This window comes from Lichenostomus cassidix, chromosome 14, assembly GCF_008360975.1.
Source record: "Lichenostomus cassidix isolate B80296 chromosome 14, HeHo_3.0, whole genome shotgun sequence".
Taxonomy (NCBI): domain Eukaryota; kingdom Metazoa; phylum Chordata; class Aves; order Passeriformes; family Meliphagidae; genus Lichenostomus; species Lichenostomus cassidix.
This window is the reverse complement of record NC_139495.1, coordinates 14,296,593-14,318,103: the sequence shown is the minus strand read 5'-3', so window position 1 is coordinate 14,318,103 and position 21,511 is coordinate 14,296,593. Positions and strand designations below refer to the sequence as shown.

At 48.2% G+C, this 21,511-nt stretch overlaps 1 protein-coding gene across 2 annotated transcripts in view; it reads right to left on the bottom strand.

The window, feature by feature from the left end:
• XPO6 (exportin 6) overlaps window positions 1-21,511 on the bottom strand; it is a 55,959-nt gene that overhangs the window by 9,195 nt on the left and 25,253 nt on the right. For both annotated transcript variants that reach the window (XM_085075094.1, XM_085075095.1), the window contains exons 7-17: window positions 16,971-17,424; window positions 13,627-13,753; window positions 12,454-12,563; window positions 10,105-10,213; window positions 8,672-8,764; window positions 6,627-6,696; window positions 4,989-5,148; window positions 3,697-3,789; window positions 2,297-2,441; window positions 1,538-1,684; window positions 143-332 (exon numbers count right to left, since the gene is read on the bottom strand). In XM_085075094.1, coding sequence (XP_084931220.1) covers window positions 143-332; window positions 1,538-1,684; window positions 2,297-2,441; window positions 3,697-3,789; window positions 4,989-5,148; window positions 6,627-6,696; window positions 8,672-8,764; window positions 10,105-10,213; window positions 12,454-12,563; window positions 13,627-13,753; window positions 16,971-17,424 — 1,698 coding nt within the window. The remainder of the gene's footprint in view (window positions 1-142; window positions 333-1,537; window positions 1,685-2,296; window positions 2,442-3,696; window positions 3,790-4,988; window positions 5,149-6,626; window positions 6,697-8,671; window positions 8,765-10,104; window positions 10,214-12,453; window positions 12,564-13,626; window positions 13,754-16,970; window positions 17,425-21,511) is intronic.

The following is a 21,511-nucleotide window of genomic DNA, read 5'->3' as shown; positions in this document are numbered from 1 at the left end:
GAAAAGCCTCTAAAAACAGAAAGAAAAAACAAACTGCTCCTTTCCCATATGCAGAATGGTTTCTCAGCCAAAATAATGACTGGAAAATCAGCTTAATGCCACTCCCCACTGCAGCAGGAGTGAGCAGGACACTGGTACTTACTGTCCTCCAGCTGCACCTTCCTCTGGGGCAGGCTGGCCGTGGCCTTGAGCTGCCGGTAGTCCCTGGTGAGGGCAGACACGAGGCTGGCGTGGTTGGTGGAGCGCACAGCCCACTGCTGCTCGCTCTCGGGCAGGTTGGGCCAGGGCAGCAGCAGCACGTTGGACAGAGCCCTGCACACCAGCACCTGGGCCTGGGAGGGACAGGAATCATCAGCAGGGAATGGTTTGGGTGGGAAGAGCGATGGAATGGTTTGGGTGGGAAGGGTGGTTAAAGCTCATCGTGTTCCACCCCTGCTTTGTGCTTCTCTGATGTGTGGGAGGTTCTGGGTGAGCCCTGCACAGCTATTTGGACACGGAGGAGAGATTCCAGCTCCCAAAAAACCCACACAGCTGGATATAAATCCTGGATTCCTGGTACCCACCATAATGAGATGTGGGAGTAGAAGGCCCCCAGACAGCACCAGGGTTGGACTGACAGCAAAACCATCAAATCACGGAATGGTTTGGGTTGAAGGGACCTTAAAGAACACTTAATTCCACCCCCCTGCCATGGGCAGGGACACCTTCCAACAGACCAGGCTGCTCCAAGCCCTGTCCAACCTGGCCTTGAACACTCCCAGGGATGGTGCAGCCACAGCTTTTTTGGGCAACATTAAGCAAAGAGATGATGTTTTAACTTTTTTTCCAAATTAATTTTTGCTAGAGCACTAGCCTAGAGTAAAGTGACATTTTATGGCTGTCCAAGACCCCAGCAGTACTCGCTGTTCTTGGGCACAAGGTGAGCCCAAGTGAGAACTACCAGCTCTGCAAAGTGAGAGAGAAGCAGAGCTCCAGGATTTAAGGCCTGGAACCAGCTCCCAGCTCTGGCAGCCCTTCCCTGCAACAGTAAATCTCTGTTGTTTATAAAAATAAAGATAATTCTACTTTCATTACTCCTTGTCTGATTTACATGCTGAGCTTCTGCACTTGTGCAGCACTTTGTGCGTCCTTGCCAGCACACAACACAACTATATCCCAGCCTCCACTGTAGCCTTTCAGTATTATAAATGGAATATATTTATGGTATTTACATTACTTCTGCAATATAAATACTTAAGTTTCATAAAAAAACTCTGTGGAGGTCAATATCAATGTGCCTGTACTGTAGAGACAATGCAGAATTTGGGATGGTGTCAAGAAGTGAGAAAGGAATCAGATCTAAGAGGTGCAATTGTGTTTTTCCCTTGAGTTGCTGCTTGAAATACATCACTAATTACAAACAGTATCACTGCAGTTCCTGGATATCCACAATACAGAGATAACTGCTGCCCTTCCAGCTGTTTTTTGAGGCTATCCCTCACCACCTGAGGCACATCTTCCCGAGATCTCACTGTAAGAGAGCTGTGGATCCACTGACCTTGTCGGGGAGGCGCTGGGCAGAGGTGTCAGTGATCCTGTTGAACACCTTCTGCACGGCTGGGATGCTGATCAGGAACACTGGGCGCACCGTGGTGGCCAAGGACACCAGCAGGTGACACGCAGAGAGCAGCAGCTTCTCCTGCACCTGAGACAGAGGGGTGGGCAGGATGTCCAGTCACACCAGCACACACAGCAGTGTCAGCACACTGAGCTGCCAGGACCTGGGGGTGGGTCAGGCTCTGCTCCCAGGGAACAAGGGACAGGAGGAGAGGAAATGGCCTCAAGCTGTGCCAGGGGAGGGTCAGGTAGGATATTGGGAACATTTCTTCATGGAAAGGCTGGTCAGGCATAGGGTGCTCAAGGCAGTGCTGGAGCCCCCATGCCTGGAGGGATTTAAAAGCCATGGATGTGGCACTTGGGGCCATGGGTCAGTGGTGGCCTTGGCAGTGCTGGAGGAATGGTTGGACTCCATCTTAGAGAGCTTTTCCTAAACAATTCTATGATTTATTTGTCAACCAGAGCATAGGTCACTTCCTTTAATACCATCAGAGAGAGACTTCTCTGCTTTCAAGCCATAAAATCATTACACTGAGTTCAAAACGCTTAAGTTGCTTGCTCTTGTATCAGCCTGACCCCCAGTGCTATCCAGAACTGCTCCCCAAGACCCTTCCCATGGCTCTGCACAGAGCACCAGCTCCCAGAACCACCCCAGCCCCTGCTGGCTGCCCTGCCCTGGGGGAGTCAAACCCAGCAGTACCTTGGAGCTGATGAGGGGGGTGATGGCCTCCAGCGCTGTGGACACCAGCGAGATGAACTGCTCGGGGTTCTGCCGGTGCACCTCGCTGTAGAACTGGGCCAGCCAGTGAGCGTAGGCCTGCAGGGCTGCCAGGGACTGGGCGTGCCTGGGGACAGCAAGGGACACAGTGGGACACAGGCAACACCACACTGGGACACACAAGTGGGGTTCTTGGGCAAATCTGGCAGCTTGGCGTGTAAAAAATCCTTACTGCTTTTTGGGGTTCTGGACCCACCAAGCCAAAGGTGCAAACTGGTGAAGTTATCATCAACTGGCAGCTTGACTATAAGCACACTTTATAATGCCATTTTTATCATTTTGAGTCAGGATGTTTCAGAGAGGTGTCCCCCAAATGTCTGACAGTGTTGCTTTCTCAGGCAAGCATTAGAAAATGAATCTCAGGTTTCTTCAGGGACATCAAAGACAAGGATGAAAACTCCTCACTGACAGATCATGGAAACACCTCCCAAATTACTGTAAACCAGGAAAGAGACCATCAGAACAACATCCTCTGCACAAAACTCAGTGCCATTAACTCGGGACTAATAGGAGAAATCCCATTAGTTACACAGTTATATGGTGGAATCCAGTGGGAGTTTTCAAGGAGCTGCTCTAGGTGCAGTTACAAAGCAGAACAAGTGCTCAAACCTTGCATTCTGCTCACAAAACACCAGCTGGCAGGGAGCAGGCTTGTGCTACACAGCCTCAGCAAGGGAAAGTCCCTAAAAGGCTGTCACAGAGGTGATCTGTAACCAGCAGCATCAAGATTTCACACTTAATGTCAGTGCTGAGATGGCAGGCAGTTGTTTGTCCCAGAAATGGCTTGCACAGCTGGAAGGCATATGTTTGTCTTGGAAGACAAGGATTTGAAACCCTCAACTGGGAAAAACACCTTTTACCTGAGCCACAGATCTGATTTTGGTAGCAAAAAATCCATCAGCTGGATTTATATATAAACTACACACTACACAGTGGATCCATTTCTCTAAAATATCACTGTTGTAACTCTTATTTCCTCATTAATTACACTGCAAGAGAACGAGGCTTTTACGGCACCAGCACAGGGCACAGTCCTAGTTTGCTCTCAGAGCTGATTTAAGGGACATTTTTACTTCTCAGCACAAACACGTTTTCCTTTAAACGACCTGGGTACTTCCATTGCAGGAAAGACTAATCCAAAATGCTGGCAGCAGCCTTGACTTTCACCAGCTAAAGGAAGGTGCTTTCCTAGGCAGCTGCCAACAGCTGGAGAGGCTGTTTGCCAGGATATCTGCCAGGGAGGGGGCTGAGCACCAGGACCAGGAGATTCAATCCTTCCCCACAGCACAGAGGTGCCCAGTTTGGGTGCATCCCATACTCACACATCGATGAGGTCAGGTTTTAGCACGGAGGGAACAGCGGTTTCGATGTTGTACAGTTTGATTTGGGATCCATACAACGTCACTTTCACCAACCTGGAGGTGCAAACACATGTGGAAGAGCAAAGGGATTGTACAGATCAGCACCAGCACCTCATCTAGTGCAGCTCTTCCCCAGTCTGTGGCAACATTTAGCTAACACACAAATGAGATTTTGATCATTTAGGTTAAAATAATTCAGAGCCTACTGCACTGTTTGGGATAAGACAGTACAGGTCAGATGCTCCTGTACAAAAATGAAAAAAACAACCTGTGTAAAGGCCTGGAATTCTGCCATTTGTAACTATGTGCTAATTAAGTATCTTGGAGAGGAAGAATAAAATGTCTGCCCTTCAGCTCTCACAGGGCTTTTCATTTAAGAGAAGAATCAGGATCATCAAGGTTGGAAAAGACCTCTAAGACCATGAAGTCCAAGCATCAAAGGAGGTTTTGGTGATTTAGTTTTGAATGATACAACTCTAATTAAACTCTACTTGTTATTTCATTGCCTCACAAATGCAGATACTGGAACACAAGTCCCTCCATGTTTTCAAGTGACTGATTTTATTTAATCCCTCCTATTAGTTATTTCTCTCACTAAGGATTTGGGAAACTTAGAATCACAGAATCCTGGAATGGTTTGGGTGGGAAAGGACCTTTAAGCTCATCTCATTCCACCCCCTGCCATGGGCAGGGATACTTTCCACTATCCCAGGTTGCTTCCAGCCCTGTCCAACCTGACCTTGGACACTTCCAGAGATCCAGAGGCAGCCACAGCTTCTCTGGGCAACCTGTGCCAGTGCCTCACCTCCCTCACAGGGAAGAATTTCTTCCCAATATTCCATCTATTCCTGACCTCTGGCAGTGGGAAGCCATTCCCCTTGTCCTGTCCCTCCAGGCTCTTGTAATGGTCTCTCTCCATTTTTCCTGTTGGCTCCTTCAGTTACTGGAAGGGGTAATTAGGTGACACCTGAGCTGTTTCTCTCCCAGCCTGGCTCCAGCAGCTCCACATCCTTCCTGTGCTGTACCCCAGGGCTGGGGTCTCTGCAGGTGAGGTCTCCTGTGGGGGAGAGGGGCAGAATCCCCCCTTCCCAGCTGCCCATGCTAGGGGCTCAGCCCAACACACACCATTGGCTTTCCAAGCCACATTCTGTCCATCAGATCTCTCCCACCTCCATCTGCTCATGCCAAGGGGAGGCAGAAAGCAGCCCTGTTTGTCCCAGAGCCTGCAGAGGTGCCAAACTGGCCACACCCACCTCTCCACCACGGTGAGGGCATCGTTGAACCTGGCAGCAAACACATCTCCGGTGAAGTACTCGGCCAGGCGGCCCACGGCCTGCAGCAGAGAGCTCAGGTCCCTCAGGGAGCAGTGCAGCCTCCTGCAGTCGTTCTCAGCCGTGATGTTCAGCCTGTGACCTGCAGGGACACCGCAGCTCCTTAGCAACACAGCCACACATTAGCAATTCTCTCATGGCTGCCCTGAGAGCTGGAAATCTAGCTGGTGCAAGGGGAAAATCCCGACAGCTTTGTGTCTGAGCCATACTGCTCTTGGGGATGGGAAACCTGATGACAAAGTGACAGGAAATGCAAAGTTTATTCTAATGACATGACAAGCATTTTTCTGAAATGAGCTCGGCACTGGGTCACAGGTCAGATGGCAGCACTGGCCAAGGAACTGCAACACTGTAGCTTGGAAAGGAAGTTCGACTCTTGTGACAACACTTCAAAGCCTAATAAAGATGTTATCGACTATTTCAGCCTTTTACACCTTTATTTCCTTCTATATAGTGTTAATTCCTCCACAAACTGGAGCCTTTCTGGTTTTCTGCTGCCATCAGGAGCAATCCTAGCTCAGGAGAAGGTGGTTTTCCACACCCCCTCTGCTGCCTACGGTCTCAGTGATCCAGTAGCAGGTTTGGGACAGTGAATCTGTGACTTCACTTCTGATGTGAAGTGTGTTGTGCACCTCCTTATTTCTCAGGTACAAGAAACAATCCACTAACTACATTTGCCAGCCCCACTGCTGCTCAGGTGTGGATACCTGAGCTCAGACATTCCAGAGCTTTTACCAAAAAAGCAAGTATGTTCTGCAACACCACCTTTCAGACAAAATAATATTTTTTTTCTACTGACTGTATTTAATCTCAGATTAAATTAGTTCAGCAACAACCTCTCCATTTTGTGCCATGAACACTAAAACACAACCCTGTGCCACGTGCTCTGGGATGAGCAGGGAAGTTGGATCAGATGACTCACTCTGGTCCCTTCCAACCTGAACCATTGTGGAATTCTGTGCCACCACCCAGTGCTGAACCCAGAGCTGCATCCCAGCTGCTGCTGCTGCTCCAGCCCCTAGGACAGCTTCTAATACAGCTTCTAATACAGCTTCTAATATAGTGCTACAGCACTGCAACCCTACACATTGCTTATCCTGGGCCTGAAATGATCCTAATACTGGGAATATTTTCTCCTGAACTGCCTATACAACAATCACCATTCTGCCATCTACAGCAGTATTGAAGATGGGGCAGATTCCTTCCCTGGTCACACCAGGAAATTTCTATATTACCTCAAGCTACACCCTCCCCTCATGCAGATCTCACTACTGCTGCTTTCCTTATTTTCTCAGGAAGAAGCTGTAGAATTTGGTGCTGCAGATCTGTTCTTAACACCTCTGGGATCTTCATTTCAAGTAAGAACAAGGGAAGAACCATGCCCTAAGAATAAATCGTATTATGACATTTCTGTCTGCTGTTGGAGTTTAACTACTGAGCCATGAGACACCACACAGGTTAAGATCAACTGAATACAGCAAAAGCAACACCTAAGCAGGTCTAGAGTGGTTTTGCATTCATGAAAGAGAGAGAAGCACAGTGTTAGAGGGTGGTTCTTACCTGTTCCTGAAGTGACCACGAACTGCTGCAGCCCCAGATACACTTCCAGGTTATCCTGCAGAACGGGAAACTGGAAAAGGGAAGAAGTGAGTGTGATCCTGGGGCTTGGCAGGCAGTAACACCCAACTACTGATTGCTGTGCCAGAGCAGAGCTCTCTCATTTCTCCCCAGTGCCTTCAGACAGACATTTGGGGGAAGGGTAGGTTGGGCTCCAGGCTGATCCTGCATCCCACAACTTCCCAGGTCTTGACAGCTGTCAGGAAAACAAAGATCACCCGCCTGCAGCCACTTCCCTGGGGCAGCTCTCCTTTCCCACTAAGCCCAGCACTCAGCCTGACCAGACAATGGTGTGACAAGTGCAAGTGAGGGCACAGCATGTCAGCACTAGGAATGCACAGCCAGGCTGGATGTACAAGCCAGGCCAAGGAGAAAGCAGTGACAGAGTCTGTAGTGCAGGAGCTCTGTGCTGCACCCACCTCACCTGCAAGTATCAGCTTCTCAAAAGGAAGCTCCCAAAATAAGCAACCAGAAAGTTGAGTTCAGTGCCTCTACCAGGGTACAGAATGCAAGCAGTGCACCAGTCTGCCAGCAAGCTGCAGCAGCTGAAATTCCATGGGGTAAACAGCCAGGGGAATAAACAGCACAGCCCTTGTGCACCCCGGTGTGGGAGCAGAGCATCAGCCCAGCTCCATCACTCTGCAGTGACAGCAAACATGCTAGGTCCTGCTCATACTTCAGCTGGAGAATAGTTTTCAACCCTTTCAGCCTCGCATAGCTCTATTTCATTTCTGTTGGCGAAAACAGTTGAAATTGATGGGTGATTTAATGGAAGTTCTCTCGCCCATCAGCAGAAGGAGCTGCAGCCTTTCCTTGCCCAGCATGGGATAGAGAAACAGCAGCTGCTGTCCACTGCCTTGATTACTTGTCACTGCTAAACTAACCACTGCACCCACCAGCACTGGGAAAAGCATTGGGAACTGCCTGAGAGCCTCCCACATTCCCCAGTCCAAAGGAATGAACAATGCAGGGCTCAGGAAAACACTCCCTGCCCAGCTTCCAACAAGCTGCGCCTAATTAACAGTGGAGTGTCTTTGCATAACTGCCTGGGGGGAGTTTAAAAAACCACAGAGCCCTCCTCATGTGAATGTGTTACTCCAAGGAAGCCACATGCTCTCCTCCATCTGATCCATCTGCTCCCTGGAACACTCACTCCCTTGGTGCCTCCCGCTGACTCACGCCAAAGCTGCACAGCAGCCTCTGCTTTTGTTCCCTCCTTCTAGTAACAGCCTTCTCCTGCTTCACTCCTTAAATAAAAATATCAATTGCAAAGGCACTTCAGGTCAGGCATCTCCTGCCTCTGCAGCAGCCCAGTTTTCTCTGCTTCTTGGGAATACAGTTCAGAGGTCGAGGTGTGCAGTGTTCCCAGCAGGATGAATGCTCTTGCTGAGATCCCAATGCTGTTATTTCCCTTTCTTTTCACCTAGCAAAAACACACGGGCTGCTCTGAATTCTGGGCTACATTTCCAGCCTCAAGATCTCCTCCTCAAAACTGTTATGATGCTACAAACCCAGAGAACTTTTACACCACCAAAGCACTTATCCATATCAGATCTGCTTCCCAATTGTCCAAGGCCCCTCTCTTCTCTACCATTTATCTAGCCTTTAAATTAAACTGAAATTCCACTCTCCTTAAAGCCCTAAAACGACACTTATCCACCCAATTCACAGCGCTGCCTCCAAGATAAAGGCCAAGATAAAGAGCAGGGAGGTGTTGCTGCCAAATGTTTACTCTTGGAGAGATGGGAATTTCTAAAGAATGTCCACCAAGCTGGACTTAGACACGGAAGCACTCTCTTCAAAACACCAAGAAATCCAACAAAGCCAAGGAAACAATTTTCTCCCTTCAATTTCTAATCTCCCCTTGCCAAGTTTTGCATCCAACCCCATATTTCCCTACTTTTCTTGGCACTGAGGCATCTATCAAAACACCCTGCAGCAGTTGGTGCTCGTTGCACGTGGCACTTTTGGCCTGGGGAAGGACTTACGAGTGTGGAGAAGGCATGAGTTGGCAGGAGCTCCATGACTTTGGCCACCACTTCCAGGCTCTGGCGCAAGTACCGCTGCCACTCCGTTTGCTGCTGCAAAGCAAAGGGACACCGGGGTGAGCACAGCCCTTCCCAGGGCAACACTGAGACTCTGGGACACTGGGAAGGGAGGGAAAGGAGGGAGAAATGCCTCCCAAACCAACCCAAAGCAGCACCTTAGAGAAATGTAACTTGCACACTCCACTCAAACTTATTTTCATATAGAATTCATTCTATAGTCATACAGAATTGATAAAACTGGGGGGACAGTGCAGAAGAAGGGAGGGGGAGGAGTGGCAATAACTTGATAGGTGAATTAAACAATTCTATTAACACTAACAGACTCTTCATATGCTCACAGGTGATTAAGAAGCTGCCTGTTACCATCATATCCCAAACCTGCCATTAATATGAGACTAAAAATGGAACAAGAAATACACAACAGAATCAAAAGCAGCATGTCCTGACCCTTTTGCCCTTAAACAACGAAATAAAACCCTTCTAAAGTTTTATATCAAAAGCGTAAAGCCTTGCAAGTATCATCATTTGCCACTCTGTCTCTGAAACATAAAGACAACTTCACCAGGACTGCTCTAGATAATGTTACCAATAAATGTATAAATTATTATCACCATTGAAAGTCGTCCAAACACCACCATGGTCTTTACAGGGGTATAAGACAACAGCTGAGTATCCAGATGACACAGGTGCCCAATGAATAAAGAAAATAATTTATTTTGGTTATGAAATGCTATCAAGCTCAGAAACTGTGATGTGACCAGCCCTTAAGATCCCAGAATTTAAAACTCTGTCTAATCCCATTTGTGGTAAAATTCCCTCTGTTCTTTTACCTATCCTCTTGTGACAGCTGACCTGTCACAGGACTCTGGCCTCACCCATTTTGGTCACCTACTCCACTCAGACATTTATCAGCATTAAAATGATATTTACTAATACCAACTTAGGAGAAATAAGCTTTAAGAAATAACAGAAGCACCAACAATACACAGAGCTTCAAGCTTTTGCCTCAGAGATATTTTAGTATTTAAATTCTAAAGTGACCAGCAAATTAATTCCAAATTAATTAAACACTTTAAATTCCAAACGAGTCCAGACATGGACACCTAAATACCTCTGACAATCAGAACATAAGAATCCAGATGTTTCCCCCAAAAAGAACTAAGTTAAACCCAAAGATTGTGTCTGTTCTATGTGCCTTTTTGTGACAAGCATCTGAAGCTGTTTTACACCTCAAACCCCACCCAGGACAGAGGGAAGAAGGAGCTGTTTAGCCCACACTCCCAAGGACAAGCTCTGAAAAGCCATCCAGGTGTTCCCAGTGCAAGGGCTAACATGTGGCCCTGCAGCTGTCCTGGTGCAGCTCTGCTCCTTACATCATCATCCAGGGTCTCGTCATCCAGCTCCTCCAGCTGTGCCTGGTTATACCTGAACTGGATTCGATTCAACACCTCTGTCAGCAACAGAACCAAGGCATCTTCGTACCTGCAGCCAGGGAGAAGGCAGAGAAAGAGTTGGATACAACCCTTCCAGAAAAGGAAATGTGTAAAGCAGAGGACAGTTACACCAAGCAGTTCCTGGGATTAAAGACAGCAGCTCATTTCAGGTCACAAGGTACCTGCAGGGAAAGAGCCTTGGCAACACCTGATACCCCTCTGCCTCTGGAAGGGAAAGGGAGAGCTGTTAGAATAGAACTGCCCCAGAGCTCCAAACAGGAAAGGCAGGAGCAGCTTGCCAGGAATAACACCAGGTGTCCACAGACAGGAGGCACCAAGAGCCTCCTGCAGCCTGAGCTGCTCCTCAGCAGCCTCTGCTGCTCTGCTTTGGGGACTGAAGGAGGAGCAGAGGAAGTACTGCAGTTGGTGCTGCCTCAGGTGGGACCTTGAGCCTGTTTGTGCTGCTGTGCTCCTCCCCTGCACTGCACTTCAGGCCCTTGTGCTCTGAAACAAAGCCAGCACCTTTCCTGCTTGTACTGCAACCCTACAGGCACTGAAATATCCCTTCTTCTCTGGGGCCAGGGAGCTGGTACAGAGCACCCCAGAGATCACCCAAAATAATGCCAAGCTGCAAAATCAGCAGAGCATGCAATCACTCCTGGTGCCACAACACCAACCTTCAGGGATTTCAAGGGGGGTTTGATTTTTCCTTTAAAAACCTCCTTCTCAAAACAGCAGGGGTCTCATTAAAAAAACCCTGCTCTTTTCTAGGGGAAATCAGGTTGGAAAAACAGGCATTAATAAAGAGTACCAGACTCAGAGCATGATGCAAGCCAAGTGTCAGACTGTGACAGTCAGCTGTGCCACCAGCCAAGCAGCTGAAAGCTCTGGGCAAGGTGGTGTAACCTTGGATTTGGCAACTTCTCCACTAGTAAAAGTGGCAGTGTGTACAAAATGCAAAGTTTCTAAACCACAGAACGGGAAACTTCCTCTGTGCCCCTGTGGTGCAACCACTTCCAGCTCAGGGTTCACACGGCTCAGGGAGCTGGAGCTACCACTGAGGACAAGCAGCTCTGACCAACACCAAAGCTCCAACCACTCACAAGCTTTATTTATTGTTTTGTCGTCTGACAGATCTAGAAACAGCTTTTTGTCACAATTTTCTCCCTCACAGGCTGCGTGATTCAAAGACAACACGCATTACATGCACGTGATGCAGGTAGAGAAGCAAATCATGAAGTTCAAACCCAAAAATCTACTTCTTGAGAAATTCAAACCTCACAGTTCCCAGGCTGAAAGGAAGAGCTGTCTGCTCTAAGGTGGTTCCACATTTCTTTGTGGTTATGACGCCAGGCTGCCTTTCAAAAACCAACTGCTCCTATTCAAGGTGCTCAAGGGAAAGAACCTTCCTTCTGCACTTAGCAGAACTTCACATGGTACAAACTGTGGGGCTTTTAAACCTCAACAACCCAAACAACTCACCAGGATATTCACCAGATTTTTGAAGTGGCAGCAAAGAGACCCTTCTCAAACAATACCCACCCACTTCAGGGTCTGCATCTGCCAAGGAAGAGCTGCTCACCACTGTTGTAATTAATACACACAGGAGTAAGCAAGTGGGACTTCTGACTTCCCATCTGTATTTCTCAATAACATGGCCTGTATTTAAAGAGGAAATTTAAAATCCCAATTAAGTAAAATTTGTTTCTAATTCATTAAATAGTTGCATGATCTGTGTGAACACTAATTAAGCAACTTGTGTTGTAGTTTCCTCCTCTAATTTGGGCTCAAATGTGCTCCAGCTCTATTTTAGACTACAAAGCTTCCTTCCTCTGCCTGCAAGGTTCACACACAACATATGTAAGTTACAGTTTGTCTGCCCAAACCTGCTCAGCCTGAATTCTTGTGAATGAGTGTGAAACATTGAGATTTATGCTTTTTATACTTCATGAGTTTAGAAAAAGAAAGGACTCAACCACACATGAAGCTGCTGTAGCTTATTTCTCACAGCTCATCCATGGTGACCACAAAAGCTCTCCACTGCTGTAGGAAACAATTCTTCCCTGTGAGGGTGGTGAGGCTCTGGCACAGGGTGCCCAGAGAAGCTGTGGCTGCCCCTGGATCCCTGGCAGTGCCCAAGGCCAGGCTGGATGGTGCTTGGAGCAACCTGGGCTAGTGGAAGGTGTCCCTGCCCATAGAACTGGAACTGGATGGGCTCTAAGGTCCCTTCCCACCCAAAGCACTCCCTGATTCCATGCTGTCCCACCCTGACAGCTCCCCAGCCCTCACCTGTTGAGCACTGCTTCTTTGTCTGCCAGGCGACTTTTGATTTTGCTGGTCAGGTAGTCCAAGAAGAGTGTCCAGATGTCCAAGCAAGAAAAGTAGCCTTCATGTGTAGGCTGAAAGACACCAAAATTCCCAGTGAATATTGCAAGCTATGCAAAGATGGATTTCACACAACGAAAACAAGAATTAACATCCACTTCAGTCCGTGGGGAGAGCTTCTTGCTTTACTGAAACAATTCCAGGACATCATTGGAAAGATTTAAAGCTGTTAAAAAGATGAGCAAGAGCTTTTGTACAAGGGCAGAACCCAGGAATTACAGGGCTGGTCTCAGCATTTACCCATCTCATGGCTTGCTACACCAGCTTCCAGCACTCCAGTGCCTAAAGGGGCTCCAGGAGAGCTGGAGAGGGACTTGGGATAAGGGGGGAGTGGCAGGACACAGGGAATGGCTTCCCACTGCCAGAGAGCGGATATAGATGGGATATTGGGATAGAATTGTTCCCTGTAAGGGTGGGCAGGCCCTGGCACAGGTTGCCCAGAGAAGCTGTGGCTGTTCCTGGATCCCTGCAAGTGCCCAAGACCAGGCTGGATGGGGCTTGGAGCAACCTGGGATAGTGGAAGGTGTCCCTGCCAGTGACAGGGGTGGGATGAGATGAGCTTAAAGATCTTTTCCAACCCAAATCATTCCACGATTCTGTGATATTATAAAGCTGTTTCCTTGCCATTATTCACATGTACATAGGGCTGAGTTGCACTGGCAGCTTCTACAGAGAGCTACCACAGACCAAAGCCACAGGGTTTGGCATTTTTTCACACTAAAATTGACAAGAAAGCTCCATATTCAGAACAAAGAACAGCATCCCCGAACACAGACCAAGAAAGTCAGAGAGGCTTTTCCAGACAACATTGTCCATTCCCAGGATTTGGAAAAAATTAAAGCAGAAGCAAAGTTAAACATCAGACAAGTTGTTGTTGCAGGGTAACTACCTGTGACCTCTGATTTTCCAGCTAAATCCAAGAGCACATGAAGCCATTTCCAAGTCCCCAGCACCACTGGGAAGTGCCAGTAAGGCCAGTTCCATGCTCTTTTTTTGGGTTAACTGGGGCAAACAAGCTGACCCTGCTCAACAGGACAACAGTACAGACTGGGAAAAAATGAGGGTGTGGGGCTGTACCTGATGGAAAGTGTATTTGAACAACAGGGCCAGGAATTCAACCACAGGGAACTGGGAGTAGGATTCAATCCTTCGTAGGTGGACACTCACAAAGAGACGGAGGAAATCTGTGAACTTCTCAATGTAGCTACAAGGGAAAGGAGAAACCACTGAGAAAAAACAGCAAAGGTGCCCCAAGGGAAAGCAATTTCATTGAAATACTGATAAAAGCCACTCAAAATCCTCTTAATTCAAAAGAAAGGTACAATTAACCACCAGTAGAACAATTAAAATATAAAGCCCTGCAACAATTACCTACAGGATGGGCAACCCTTCACTCCATTAACACCTGAAACAGCAGAAAAGACAATCTAGTCAAAAGCAACTTTGAATTCAGATAAATATTGAGTTCAACCAGGCCTGCAAGTAAACACAACCCCCCCCCCCCCCACCCTGGAGAAATAATTTAATAGCAAAGGTCATCATACTGATGGAGACAGGATTAGTGAAATGAACTGTACTCCTGAGGAATTCAGCTGGAAGCAAGAAGTTAATGCAGGAATCAGCAATACAGGGGCACATTTACAGGAGGGGGTGGGAGAGCCAGGCTGAGAGCTGGAAAGGAAATTTCCTGAATTTCCTCAGCTAAATTTCAGCTGAGAGCTGAAAGGAAAATTCCTCCTGCAGTGGAGATCAGCCATCCAAGAGTTCCTGAGCTGAGCCCAGGCTTGGGACTGAATTGGGCTATGAAGAGAAATCTTGCTCCAAAGCATGGGGTTCCTCAGGGAATGTGGGAAGTGCCATTCCCAAAAGGAATCTGCCACCAAATCTTCAGGGAGTGCGGCAAGAGCAAGACCTTGGTACACCACAGAGAGTTCTTGAGGGACAAATGGCAAAGCCCTCAGTGGGGTGAGCTTTTATTGGGGAGTACAAACACCCCCTGACTCAGCAAGGTCAAAAATCATCTCCAGCTCTACCTGTACAGCAAGAGTTCAGTGCTCCATCAGCCACAGGAGGGATGGCAGCATCACACACACACATCACACACACAGGCAGCTCCAGCCTTCCCACGTGCACAGAGCTCTGCAGTGCAAGAATACTTCAAGTTGTACCTTTAAATAAAAAAGTTGGGCTGGGCACAGTTTCAGACACACATGAACAGCCTGGTTTTACTCTACTGCCTGCTTGCACTGCTGCAAACTCTGGAGGGTTTGGGGTTTTTTTGGGAATCCCCATTCTTTCTAACAAGACCAGCAGCACTGCCAGCTGACAGAGCTGCAGCACTGGAGGTTGTTATGAGCCTTCAAAAACCACACACTGCTTTGAATATGCAAAAAAGATGAAGTTCCCTTTTTATTTAGCTCTGCCTACTTGACAGGAGATTACTGAGCACACCTGACCATAGATCAAACACTTCAAAAGCAAAGCCAGGAGGAAAAAAAGTCCAGACTCAAACACCTCCTTCATCCTTTTAATTTTTATTTTCTGAACAGACTCTGACCTGATAGCAGTGAATTTTTTTCTTGTCCTCCAGCTCTGCGAGCCCCAAAGCCCCCTGAGCCATTGCTTGGATCCTTCCTAGCCACCTCTCATATTTTGGGATCTTCAATGCCAAACACTAATGAAGCAAAAGGCAATTTTAACATACTCTTTTCTTGACTAGTCTGACAGTTCCAAAGTATTCAGACCGATTTTTTAACAGAACAAAAATAACCAGCAGTTCAAGAGGAAGCCAAGGAAGGAATCCAGGGCCTGTGGGTTCTGAGGCCACCCATCTGCTGAAGGTGGTTTCTGCAGTGCCCACTTTGTTCAGGACTTTGTTAGTCCAAGCCAGGATGACACTTTCATGCAGGAAGTCCTTTAGTTTTGGACACAAAGTACAGCTGTGCCCTTAAGTGACAGAAGGAAAATCTGCACATCCTTTTCCATGGGGAAGACAAGGGGAAATAAAAGCTCCACTCCCCCAGAAGCCAGGTAGACTTTTCCACCCTCCAGAACAGCTTAGATCCACCCCTATCCAGACCTTAGCAATGAATAAAGAGATCTCACAACTCCAGACACCAACAACCCCTGTGGATAACATGTCTAACACCACCTATGCCCAGACCAGCACAGCTACAGACCCTCCACTGAAGATCCCAAAGGCTGCTTGCTATTGTCCATAAAAGAAAGAACCCAGATAAAGATGGGATTGGGGGTTTCCAGGGGAGTTTTTCTGAAATCTAGAGGGGAACTCCTGGCTCTCTGGGCCTTGTAGGAAAAGGTGGCACAGTCCCACATGTCTCATTTCTAGATAGAGAGCAACACAAGTCAGAGCTAGCAAACAAAAAAAAAAAGAGCAAGCAGAATTCCCTCTTAGTCTGGATTTACCATCCCGAAGTCATATCTCTATCTAAAGATAAGGAAAAGGGGAACTTTACAATAGAAACATGCATGTGCTCTCAACAAATGGACCCACAGCTTTTTTCCTACATGGTTTTTTTCCTGAGTGGAAATTTATTTCCACCCCTGTGCACCTATAGTAAGATACTCAGCACATTCACACAGTCGCAACCTCTCTGCCAATGTCAGCAGCCCTGTGACAAGAGGCAGCTCCAAGTCACCACCCTGCCAACACCTAGGCAAAGCCACTCAACACAACAGCAAGATGAGTCTCACTTTCTCCCCTACAAGTAGGAATATCTGATCCAAGAGAGTGGAGCTGTCCTAGGGAACAAAAGGTGGCAGTAACACCCTGGAAAATGAGAATACACAGCTTCCCAAGGTGCTGCTGCTTCCCTGCTGCCTCTAGCAAAGCTTGTGGAGAGCCTTGGAGGTGGAGCCATTCACCACTGAACAGAGCTCTCCAAACTGGGTTTGGTGTTGTCTAAAAATAAAATTAAAAAGTGAAAATAAAAAAGAATCAGAAATGGCCACAGCTCGATAAAGGTTAGGAAGCTACTGCTGTTTTCTTCCAAGTCATGGCTCGCAGGATGTGTTCCCACTCTGTGTGGTCTGGGCAGAGTGACAGATACTGACCAGAGGGGACAGAGGGGACACTGCAGTGCCTTTACCTCACTAAGCCTCTTCTGTGTTCTGTGACAACAGGTTCAGCTCTGGTGCCACCCCAGACCTGCAGTCAGACAGCAATGGGCGGGGACAGGGGAGGAGAGGACAGCAAAGGACACAAAGCTGGGCCAGCAGGTCCCCAGCACAGCGAGCCCCCAGCAGACCCTTACCTGTCACACCTACCTCTGCACCCGGCTGCCCCAGCTCAGTACTCTGCAAAAAAGGCCATCAGACACACCATGCATGACCCTAAAACAAACCCCACAGCCCTTTAGGGAAAGCACGAGGCCCTGGCACTGCAACCGAGCTGCCCCTACCTCTCGTCCAGCTCCTCGAGCCGGCTCTTCACCGTGTGCGCGTTGTTCTCCTTGGTGATCTTCTGCAGGAGGTAGAAAGTCTGCTGGAACATGCGGAGCAGGTACTCCTCGAACTCCATAGGCACGCAGTTCTTGGACATGAGTTCGTTGATGCAGGCCATGGCCAGCACGCCCAGGCGGCCTCTCTCCTGGCCCAGCACCGAGGTGTGGCTGCTGCCGTTCACTGAGGACATCTTGCGGGCGCGAGTGTCGCAGCCGAAGCGCGCGAAGTGGAAGATGGTGGTGAGCAGGGAGGGGGTGATGCTGGTGGACAGAGGGATCCAGCTGAAGAGGTGAGCCAGGCACTCCAGTGCCAGCGAGCAGACGTACTCGCTGTCTGTGTCCAGGATGGGGATGGGCTGGTTCAGCAGTTTGGCTGCACTGGGGCTCTGCAAGAGGCTACTCAAGAGGTCACCTGGGGGAGAGAGAGGTGTCAGGCAGGGTCTGAACCCTTAGCTGCCCAGCCCAGTCCTGTGCAGGGCCAGGAGCAGCACTGAGGATCCTTGTGGATCCCTTCCAGCCCACAACACCCTGTGCTTCAGCAGGTTATTTGTCTGAGAGGAACTGGTGGTTTCTGTCCTCAGGAGTTCACACAGCCCTTCTGGCATTACCAGGCAGGGCACTCACACAGTATTTTGGTAAACAGGAATGCCAGGAGGTGTATCTTAGGAACTTATTATAAAATTCTCTCCGCTCAAGGTTAAGCATCCTTGATGTAAACTTGGCACATCCATGTTACACTGAATGAAGCAGAGGCTTCTGCTGGCCTGTGACATTTGTGGGAGACATTCCCAGCCACACCAAAACGCTTAGTGCAGCACCTCTTCCCAAAAGCCATGGGACCAAAGCCATGGCAGGCACAGATCACATCCCTCAGCCTCCCAACCACCCCACAGCAACAGCTTCCCAAGGACGGTGGAGTCTGAAAAATTCTCCACAGCATCAGGATTTATCTTCCATGACTTTCTCCAGTCTGCAACTGAAGCCACATAAAGTTAGCATTTGCAATATCCAGTGACAAGAGCTCCACAGCTTCACCATAAAGCTGCTTTGTTTGGAGTATGTCAACTGCTAGTTTCATTTTCTACCCAAACAGGGAACAGAAATAATCCCTGCTTTCACTTTCTTTGTGTCAGTAGGTTTCCAATGCAGCTCCTCACTCAGTTTCTTTGACAGAATGAAGGTTTTACTTCTGTTGTTATTTACAGGGAAGCCACTCAAACCCCTCAATCCCCTTCAGTGCCCTTCTACAAAGCTTTCACTGCTACTCTGCATCCACTGAGCAGAAGTGCAGCCACCACTCAAGGTGCAGATGAGCCGTAGCTCCACAGAGCACCACAGCAAGGAATTATTTCTGACTGCTGCTGATCCGAAGTCTCTGTAGAATGATGTGGAGAAACTCTAAAGTTGATCCTGCCTAGTCCAGGGTGAACTCCCCCCTCAGAGCAAGAGGGGATCATTTCCACTCACCTTTCACCTCCTACCTCTAACCAAACCATCAGCAATCCAGACTCCCTTATCCCTGATGGCCTTGTTTTCCTCAAAAGCATTTAGAATCCAAGGGAGAGCCCCAGCTAGGCTGCCTTTCCCACAGATGCTGCCCACAGATCTCAAATCCCAGGCTGTCCAATACACTTCTCTGCCTTGAGTACAAACAATCTCTTCATCTTTAAAAATCTGGCACTTGCTGCACTCCGGGATCTGAAGTTCTCAGAAAATCTGCATGATTTTTTATGGAAGTGAAACATCCTGACACACCAGCAGTGCCAAAATAACAGGCATGATTTACTGAGCTACTTCCAACGTACACAAGAGCATGAGTGATGAACACTTCCCTCCTAAGTCTCCATTTGTCACCAAGACTGATGTCTTACATCACTAAATTCATAATTCCCTGCCAAGCCTTATCATTGCTTCTTTCTCCTCTGCTCCAGAAACCAAAGGCATCACGTGGCTTCAGCTCAACAGGACGACTCTGCACTTCAATCCTAACATTGAAACTCCTGTGGGGACATTCACACCTGGACACACCTGTGCAGCTCACAGTGTTTTTACAGATCTCCTGAAGCTCAACAAGGCCAAGTGCACCAGGGCTGGGGCAATCCCAAGCAAAGATGCAGGCTGGGCAGGGAATGGATCAGGAGCAGCCCTGAGAGAAGGATTTGGGGTGCTGGTGGATAAGAACTGGCCATGAGCACCCAGAACCACCTTGTGCTGGGCTGAACCCTCAGCGTGGGCAGCAGGGGAGGGGGAGATTCTGCCCCTCAGCTGAGACCCTGCAGAGCTACCCCAGCTCTGGGGAACAACAGCAGAAAGACATGGAGCTGCTGGAGAGAGTGCAGAGGAGTCCATGGAGATGCTCCAAGGGCTGGAGCCCCTCTGCTCTGGAGCCAGGCTGGGAGAGCTGGGGGTGTTCACCTGGAGAAGAAAAGCTCCAGGGAGAGCTCAGAGCTCCTGCCAGTGCCTAAAGGGGCTCCAGGAGAGCTGGAGAGGGACTTGGGACAAGAGATGGAGGGACAGGACACAGGGAATGGCTTCCCACTGCCAGAGGGCAGGGATAGATGTGATACTGGGAAGGAATTGTTCCCTGTGAGGGTGCTGAGGCTCTGGCACAGGTTGCCCAGAGAAGCTGTGGCTGCCCCTGGATCCCTGGAAGTGTCCAAGGCCAGGCTGGACAGGGCATGGAGCAGCCTGGGACAGTGGAAGGTGTCCCTGCCATGGATGAGGGTGGAACTGGATGAGCTTTAAGGTCCCTTCCAACCCAAAGCAATCTGTGACTCTTTTAAACACTCAGTCAAGCAAACTGCACAAAAATCAATGTGAATTAAAGATTCTCATCTTTTAATCCCTCCACACCAGAAACTCCCAATTATGTTCCTGTAACTCACAGCAGTTGGTCCAAGTGGTCTGCAGGCAGTTAAATCAGTGAAGCTCTGAGGTTAAGGGATTGTCATGGTCTTTACAAACAGGTGACAAATTTACAGCATCAGCTGCATTCATGCCAAAGGAGAAAAGTCCCAGGGACTGACTCTGCAGCAGGAAAGCAGCCACAAATATTTCTGGTACTCATTTGTTTGTCATAGGTGAATGAATGTTCCTGAGGAAGGGATTCATCAGGAAATGTGCTATAAATCATGAAAAGACAACATTTGCAGGCTGAGGTTGTTGCTGACTAAATCCTACACCGATGCAATAACTCAAATGTTGTCCAACATGGGACATTATCAGAGTTCCTTTGCTTAAGTGATATGAGAAATGAGTTAGTTTAATATTGTCTTCAAGTGCTATTTAAAACCCATGCAAGACTTGCAAGTAACCATTTCACTCCACTTCTCTGGGCAAATAAAAAATAGGAAGCAGAGGTTTTCAAAGTTCCTAAAGAGATTTGGACTTTGATGGAAGATATTAAACATTTACAGGGGCTCTGGAGTTTATTTTGCCTCTTGGAATAACTTTAATTTCACCTGAATGGAAAGAGAAAAGGGTGGTGGCCTCATTTAAGCAACAAAAAATTTCAAGCGTCCCCAGCAGACAGGAATTGAGTCCTGCATGGATTGAGTCCTTCAGGGAACACAAAGTAAGCAGGCAGTCGATCAGAGGAAAGCACTTGGTGCTCCTTTTGGAAGTGGTAGAATCATCATCCCTGGAAGCGTCCAAAAGCCATGTGGATGTGGCACTTGGGGACATGGTGGGTCTGGCAGTGCTGGTTAATGGTTGGACTCAATCCAAGAGTCTTTTCCAACCTTGGTGATTCTGTGACTTGAAGAAGTTGAAGCACAACCAGTTTTAACACAGAGAGAGCAAAGACCCAGCACAGAAAAATAAAACAGAGAGAGTTTCACACAAACAAGTTTGCACAGGCAGAAGGAAACTTCTAAAGGCACTGCCAGTGTGGTCCTGGTTCTTAGCAATTATCTTGAAAAAACACTGTGTAAAAAGTTTGTTTGTTTTCCCTCAGAGGGGAGAAAGCAAAAGCCCAGCACAGAAGTGCAGCCTACTTTCAGTTTGGGAAATATGATCCCAAGTCACGAGGTGAGCACACAGGTGGATGAAAGCTGCCTCAGCACAAGCCCCAGGGGACTGGGGACATCTCCAACAGGCTTCCACAACAGCCAGCACTGACTTTGTTCCACCAGTGCTCTCAGCACTGACTTTGTTCCACCAGTGCTCTCTCCCAGCACCATTCTTGACCATTGACACTTCAAGCTTTGATCTTTTCTGTCAATATTTCCTGTCCAAACTCTTCCTAGCTACAGCAAAATCCACTCTCCTCCTGCCAACCCACAGGAACATCTCTTCCCATTCAAGTTTGTATGTAAATATAAGGATATCTTAAGCTGTTCTACAGGAAAGGAGCACTTGAAATGCTGCTCAAAATTCAATGTGAAAGGTTTAGCACTAAGCAAAACAGCTTATCAGAGGCAGCTGTCTGGGGCTGCCTGGTGCAATCTGGCCACAAGGAAATGATCTGCAACTCCCAGTGAACTGTTCAAGGTCCCAGA